This window comes from Bison bison, unplaced genomic scaffold (genome assembly GCF_000754665.1).
Source record: "Bison bison bison isolate TAMUID 2011002044 unplaced genomic scaffold, Bison_UMD1.0 scf7180017864334, whole genome shotgun sequence".
Lineage (NCBI taxonomy): Eukaryota > Metazoa > Chordata > Mammalia > Artiodactyla > Bovidae > Bison > Bison bison.
In genome coordinates this window covers 17,161-25,279 of record NW_011494906.1, presented here as the reverse complement: position 1 = coordinate 25,279, position 8,119 = coordinate 17,161, and the positions used below count along the sequence as shown (strand labels likewise).

Sequence of the window (8,119 nt, the reverse complement as noted above, 5' to 3'; positions counted from 1 at the left end):
AAAGTAAAAGGATAGAGAAAGCTTCTGACATAGATATCAGAAGGGGGTAGAAAGAGTGCCCACCTACCTCACTAGTTTAAGCAAGGCATTATATACTTTTCAACTGGCTGCTGAGAATAGATAAAAGAATGCCTCAAGACTGAGAAAGTTTTATCCAGACCCTCTCCCCCAGCATACATCTTGAGATAACATTGGCCCAAGACTAGTCTGGTAGAATGGGTTTCAAGCACTCTGACCCTGGGAGAGATGTGTTATGGCTGTGTAAGCGGTGAGGAAACAGGCTCCCAGGCAACATTTGTTACAGTTATAATGACTAACATAGAGACCTAGAGTCTGAGAAAAGCATATCCAGGAGTAAGATACATTATGCTTAAAGGGCCAGTTTTCAAATGAAATAGACTGTTGCAAAATTAACACAGAGCTTTTAAAATTAGCCCGTCCTTGGAAAGATATATCATAGCTTACAGAGCCTAAGAGACTAAGGCAAAAGAATATGAAAAAAAAAGGAAGTTTACTTCCTCCTTAAAGGGGCCTTGGACTCCCTATCAACTTGCCTGTTAACTCTCTCAAAACTGTCTAGCAAAACAAGACTCCCCTCAATGTATAATGTCACTGCTGACAAGACACTCCCTTCAGGTCATTGATTTTGCTTCTTGTTTATTGAGAACATGATTCCAGCGGATAGGGCTATCAGGCCCACTCCCGAGATGGTAGCTGCTGTGACAGCATCTCTGACCTGCAAGAGAGAGGAGAGTGAGTCAGACTCTGTGTCAGTAAGCTGAGTACACACTGTACATTCAACAAGGATGTCCAGCTCAGGGAGCTTCATGTGCCTCATAGCCTCCTTGACAAACTCAGGAGTCAACAAATATTGGCAGGGAAATGCAGAGAGGAGGGCAGCATGAGGAAGGAATTGGTGAATGGGGCAGCTGGCCAATGACATACACAGGCCTGAAGAGGGAAATTTCCCTTCAGCCTGCTGGTTTTTAAAGCAGACAGATCCCCAGAGGGTGCCTGTGGAAAGGACAGGGAGATGAAGTCAGATGGTTGAAATCCTGGCTGATCAACAGGGAGCTCTTGAGGTACGTATAAAGTTGAAGAGGAATTGCTATTGAACCTTAGTGAACTCTGACCTGAATCTTAGCAGAGCCCTCCCTTGTCTTCATCTTTGCTGTATCCCCAGCGCCCAGACCTGCCAGGCGCCAAGTGCTCTCTGCACGTTCTTCAATAAATGACTCAACTATGAAAAAGAGTGGTAATGTTATACTTTAAATTATTAAGATATCTTACTTATATTGCTTGTAGTAGAAAAAAAACAACAAAAGAAGAGTAAGTTTCAGGGTAAAAACAGAACATGTATCAAATTTCACTCCTTCCTGAACTCCAAATAAAAATAAAGTAAGACATTAGTTTTAGGCATAATTCCACTAAGACTCAGAGAACACTAAAGGCTAAGGCAGCTGTGGAAAAAGCTGAATATTAATCCTAAATACAGTAAGTCCCTTACATACTAACCTGATCAGTTCTGAGAGGACGTTCTTAAGTCCAATTTCTTCGTAGGTTCAACAAAGTTAGCTTAGGTACCCAAGTAACACAATCAACTATACAGTACTGTACTGTAAAAGATTTATAGTACTTTTCACACAAAAAAATACATAAAAAACAAAAACAAAACTGTACAAATTAATAAAGGTCAAAGAGTAACACAGTTTTTGCTTTTACCTTATTATCAGACAGGAAAAAACTTGACTTCTCAAGCTAGGGGCCACAAAGCATTTGGATCTAGTGATCTAGCCTTTTGGGTGCAGGAAATTACAGCTCCAAGGCCTTTAAAACATCTCTTAATTCCAGGGAATAAAATGTCAGGGCTGAGTTACGAGCAGTTATTTAGGCTCTTCAACATTTAAGAGACCACACCTTCAATCTTTTGACTGACTCCAGATATATTGTAGGGTTGTTTCCTCATATAGAGACTGCTAATATTCCAGAAAATAAAACTACTATTTTATCCTTGTTATCTGATTTACAGAAAGAGATTAAACACACACACACACAAATATTTTGTGGGACATATTGGAGCCCATTCCGGCTTGCCCGGCCCTTTACATGAAAGAAATGCTTTGGCAGATACATTGACTAAACTAATCACTTTAAACTTACATAAAAAGATTGATAAGGCCAAAAATTCTCACAAAATTCATCATTAAAATGCAGCTGGTTTAAGGTATGAATTTCATATCCCGGCCAGATATGTTGCTAACTTGTGGGAGAGGGTATGCTTGTATTCTTCCTCAGGACACAGATTCTTCGATTTGAATTCCGGACACACTAATTCGTCATGTCACAGCCCCCTAGAGACCAGATGTGCTGTGCGCGCACTCGTTCGCCCCACCCGGCAGCCAGCTCTTGCCTCTGCGCCTCCAGCCGTACCCTGCACCCTCCTTGTCCGGCAACATAGAACAAAGAAGTTTGTGTGGCGAGTGAGGGCCAGAGAGGAAAGCGAGCCCGCGGAGTGCTGTCCAGACCAGCGCGGCCCGCCAGCCAGAGGGGAACGCCCTGAGCCCAGGCATCGGCTAGCCCGAGTCCGCGAACCCTGCCCCTCCGCCCGCCATAGGCATGGCGGCCCACAGCCTGGGGCTCGAGTTCTGCCTCCTGCTGCTGGGGACACTGCTACCCCCCACCGGCAGAGGCCTGCAGCTATTCCCCGGTGCACCCACAACAGACGTTTTGCAATGCAGACATAGTGATCAGGGCTAAAGCAGTCAGTAAAAAAGAGGTGGAACTAATATAGTAACTTGTGAACAATGTATGCTCTCATCTTGTTTAAACCCTCAATATAATGTTTGCTCCTTTGTGGTGTTACAATGTCCACCTTATCTTATGATGTAACCACTTATTGGTATGATAATTATGGACTTGCTGTATTACAACAACTGTAGGATTTAATGCGATCACTATGGTTTGTGGGTTTACTTATTTTAGGAATATCAGCTTTAATAGCAGCAATTACTTCTGTTACTGTGGCAGCAATATCATTGACTCAACAAGTGCATACTGCCCAATATGTTGATACCATGTCTAAAAATGTTTCTCTAAATCTAGCAACATAGGAAGCTATAGATAGAAAGTTGGAGATGAGGGTAGATGCCTTGGAGGAGGCAATAATGCATATTGGGACTCAGTTACAGGCTTTAAAAGTGAAAATGGCTCTGTCATGCCACGCTGATTATCGGTGGATATGCGTGACATCTTTGAAGGTAAATGAGACAGATTATGAATGGGAGAAAATTAAAAATCATATTTCAGGTGTTTGGAACAGCTCTGACATTGGCCTGGACTTAGGGAAACTTCATAATCAAATACAGACCTTGGAACACTCTCGACTGGATTTTACCGCCGCTGGAGCAGCTAATGATTTTTCTCACACTTTCTCTAACTTCATTTCAGGCAAAAACATTCTGTCTAATATCTTTAGTTATGCTGCTGTTGATGCTCTAATTTTGCTTCTCATAATCATTCTTCCTTGTATTGTCAGGATTCTTCAGCAGAACATTCAGAAGCTCGCAACTGAGCCGCATCTGGCTATTTTAAGAAATAAGAAAGGGGGAGGTGCCGGGAGCCAGCATCTGTGAGGAACTCTGCCGGTGGCAAAGGTCATGAGGAAAGAGGCTCGGCATACGCAAAGGTGGGATCGAGCCTCAGGAGTCCACCTGGAAATTCTCGAGCATCTACCCCCAAAGCGAGAGTCTGCCTACTTTACTGCTTTGTGCTCTCACCTACACCTCTGACTTTACAGGGGGCTGTCCCCCACCACCTGTCTCTGAAAAAGAGTTAACTTACAGCTCCAGTTAATAAAGTTCCTGGACGTGACAAGAGTGTTTCAACTCACAAAATCCTTTGGAAGTTCTCTAGCCTGCCTGAACAGGTTCTTCCAGCCACATGTGATTGTTCACGGCCTCCCAACCATGAGAGACATGAGATGTTCTAAACTGTCTAAATACAGATTCCTTTGAGCAGTTAAAAGATTGATTAGAAATTGTATTGGTGAAGGGTTTTTCACTTGTTGGGCCAATGTTTGCTGCTAAGTTTCCATATCCCTTATCTACTGTGTCCCTGGGAGTGTATTGATTAATATAATTGGTGAACAGGAATGTAAGTAATAGCTTTAATGTTTTTAACCTTGGACCCTTGAGTTAATTCTTTTCTTGTTATAGCCCTCCACACTTTTGCCCTATAGAAATGCAACTTTATCTAATGCTTTTGGTGGGTGGCGCCTGACTTTAGAATAATCACCTTTAGAGAAAAATAAGTTTTCTGAAGAAAGGGTCATAAAATGTTAACAGGCCTCCTGGCCAGAAGATGATGTAAATCACCTAAACTTTTGCATATGATAAGTTTGAAAGCCTGGCTTCTATAGGGATCAAGGACTGCTGTCCTTGCATGACTCTACCCCTTCCCCCATTATCCTCTATGCACAACTTAAGGTATAAAAACTACTTTGGAAAATAAACTGTGGGTCTTGTTCACTGAAGCTTGGTCTCCCCATGTCATTCTTTCTCTCACCTTCTGGCTGAATCCCCATGAAGAACGTGGAGGCTCATCAAGCGTAATTTTGCCTGGGCTTCTAAGATCTGAACAGGGAGGCCTTAGTGTCTCCTCTCCTTCAGGAGAACAGGAGGACGCCTGTGGCCTACGTAGGTGATGCAAACTCCTTGAATTGGAGTTTTATTGGCTTTCCACGTAAAACAAGTTATTCAGCCTCTTTTCTTCAATGAATTTCTTCGCTGAGCTATCCTTATTTAACCACTCTATTTTTTTTTTAATTTTATTTTATTTTTAAACTTTACAATATTGTATTAGTTTTGCCAAATATCAAAACGAATCTGCCACGGGTATACCTGTGTTCCCCCACTCTTTATATCTTTAATTCTATCGTATCCTGATTGCCAAAGCCGTCTCCCCTTCAAATTCCCTGGATCCACCGGGGCTGGAACCTGGCAAAAGAACACATTTTTTTTACTTCAACTTAAATTCTTTATTATCATATTCAAAGATACTTATTGAAAGTGAAAGCATTAGCTGCTCAGTTGTGTCTGATTCTTTGCAACCTCATGACTGCAGCCTGCCAGGCTTCTCTGTCCATGGAATTCTCCAGGCAAGAATACTGGAGTAGGTTGCCACTCCCTTCTCAAGGGAGACTTCCTAACTCAGGCATTGAACCCCAGTGTCCTGCACTGAACGCAGATTCTTCACAATCTGAGCCATCCTTTTAATAGCTTTCTCATACATTTTTTTAAAAAAGATTTATTCATTGATTTTTGGCTGCAGTGGGTCTTCATGGCTGTGTTCAGACTTTCTGGAGTTGCAGGAAGTGGGGACTCCTCTTTGTTGTGGAGCATAGTCTCTAGAACTTGGGCTCAGTAGTTTTTGGCTCAGTAGTTGTGGCACACGGGTTTACTTACCTCACCTCACATGGGATCCTCCTGGACCAGGGATCAAACCTGTGTCCACTGCATTGGCAGGTGAATTCTTTACCACTGGGACTACCAGGGATGTCCCTCTGATATATTTTTAATCTTACAGTATATTACGATGAAAAGTACAGTAGAGAAAAACAACAGCTGGCATTCAAGGGCTGGTGTCACATGAACAAGCAAGAAGAGTTACTGACTGGAGGAGGGAGAGGAGGTGGAGATGGTGGAACTGAAGGATCATCAGCAATAGGAAATGGAGGGTACGCTTCAATGTCACTCATTCCTGACTTTGCTGGGACACAAATTCGCATCTTTGAAAGTTCAAAACTTGAATGTTTATACCTCAGGGGCTAACCGTGTACATCACTTCATGGGAAATAGATAGGGAAACAGTGGAAATAGTGTCAGATTTTATTTCTGGGGGCTCCAAAATCACTGCAGATGGTGATTGCAGCCATGAAATTAAAAGACATTTGCTCCTTGGAAGGAAAGTTGTGACCAACCTAGATAGCATATTCAAAAGCAGAGACATCACTTTGCTAACAAAGGTCCGTCTAATCAAGGCTATGGTTTTTCCAGTAGTCATGTATGGATGAGAGAGTTGGACTGTGAAAAAGCTGAGTGCTGAAGAATTGATGCTTTTGAACTGTGGTGTTGGAGAAGACTCTTGAGAGCCCCTTGGACTACAAGGAGATCCAACCAGTCCATTCTGAAGGAGATAAGCCCTGGGTGTTCTTTGGAAGGAATGATGCTAAAGCAGAAACTCCAGTACTTTGGCCGCCTCATGCGAAGAGTTGACTCATTGGAAAAGACTCTGATGCTGGGAGGGACTGCAGGCAGGAGGAAAAGGGGACGACCGAGGATGAGATGGCTGGATGGCATCATCATGGACGTGAGTTTGAGTAAACCCCGGGAGTTGGTGATGGACAGGGAGGCCTGAGGTGCTGCGATTCATGGGGTCGCCAAGAGTCGGAAACAACTGAGTGACTGAAGTGAACTGAACCAAACTGTGTACAACAGAATCCCTAAAAAAGATCACATGTTGACATCACCAAGTACTTCTGGAAGTGGGTGAAAGAGAGAGAGAGCTGAGGCCCTTCCTTAACCACAATTAAAATCAGAAGATTTGGGGGTCTGAAAACAGAAGCACATGTGAGGGTGTGGGTATCATACCTCCAAAAAGGGATTGAGAGGCCATAAATATGCTAAATGGAGACTCTTGGACTTCCCGTCCCTTCTGCTCCCAGTACCTCACCCTTTACATAAGAATCAGGAAAACTTTTCTGGGGAATCGGACTGGCCCAAGTGAAAACAATGAAAGGTACCAATATGACGGTTCCCAGTCTACTGTGAAGTGAACCTCAAAGTCAACAAGACACTGCCCTCTCTGAGCTCACTCCTCAAGCCCCCTATTCTTAATCATGAGCCCACAATCCAGATGTACCAGACATATAGCTGCTGCTGCTGCTACTGCTAAGTCACTTCAGAAGTGTCCAACTCTGTGCAACCCGATAGACAGCAGCCCACCAGGCTCCCCTGTCCCTGGGATTCTCCTGGCAAGAACACTGGAGGAGGTTGCCATTTCCTTCTCCAAGGCATGAAAGTGAAAATGAAACTGAAGTCGCTCAGTCGAGTCCAACGCTTTGTGACTCCATGGACGGCAGCCACCAGGCTGCTCCAACCATGGTATTTTCGAGGCAAGAGTACTGGAGTGGGGTGCGATTGCCTTCTCCAAGACATCTAACAGGACCTCTGAAATAGAAGACAGAGGGCAAAACAAAAAGGAAACAGCAACCTGGAGAAAGAAAAGATAACATATTTTTTAAAACTGTCTTTAGAGAAGAGAATGTATACAGTAAAGAAGAGGGATTTCCTGGTGGCTCAGTGCTGAAGAATCCACCTGGCAATTCAGGATCCCTAGGTTGGGACGATCCCCTGGAGAAGGCACTCCAGGATTCTTCTCCCATGGAGAGAGGCACTGGTGGGCTATGGCCCTTGGAGCTGCAAAAGAATCAAATATGACTTAGAGACTAAACAACATCAACAATAAAGAAGAACACAGTGCTATTAAAAATAACAGAATGTTGAGAGAGAAAAAAGCAATTCTCAGAAAATAAAAATATGATGGAAATTACAAACTCAATAGACATTTTAGAGATAAAGGTGGAGAAATCTCTCAGAAGGAACAGCAGAAAAGATGTAGCTATAGAAAACAGCTTCTAAAGGTAAAAATGAAGGAAAATCTGGTCAGTATAACTTTCGAATAATAAACTTTCCAGAAAGAGGGACTAGAGGAAACACAGAGGAGGGGAAGCAAGAGTGAAAATTTACTAGGACCAAAGGATATATGTTTTCAGATTGAAATGGTGCTTTGAGGATAAAAGCAGACCTATGCCAAGACACATTAGTGTGAGATTTTAGAACACTGGGTAAAGACAAGACATTACATCTTCTAGAGCAGGAGAGAAAAACAGGAAACCGAGAAAAGATCAGGAATCAGAATTACTTTAGATTTCTACATAGCAATGCTGGAAGCAAGAAGACAATGGAAGAATGCCTTCAAAATCTTGAAGTAAAACAATTTCTAACCTAGAATTACATACCTATGTGCTTAGTTGCTCAGTCGTGTCCGAATCTTTGTGACC

The 8,119-nt window shown here is 42.9% G+C and overlaps 1 protein-coding gene across 1 annotated transcript in view; it reads right to left on the bottom strand.

The window, feature by feature from the left end:
* Nucleotides 1–637: 637 nt before the first annotated feature.
* The window catches only part of LOC104998716 (HRAS-like suppressor 3), an 11,344-nt gene continuing 3,862 nt past the window's right edge, over nucleotides 638–8,119 (bottom strand). The window contains exon 3 of the mRNA XM_010854049.1: nucleotides 638–736. Within this exon, the coding sequence (XP_010852351.1) occupies nucleotides 638–736 (99 nt within the window). The remainder of the gene's footprint in view (nucleotides 737–8,119) is intronic.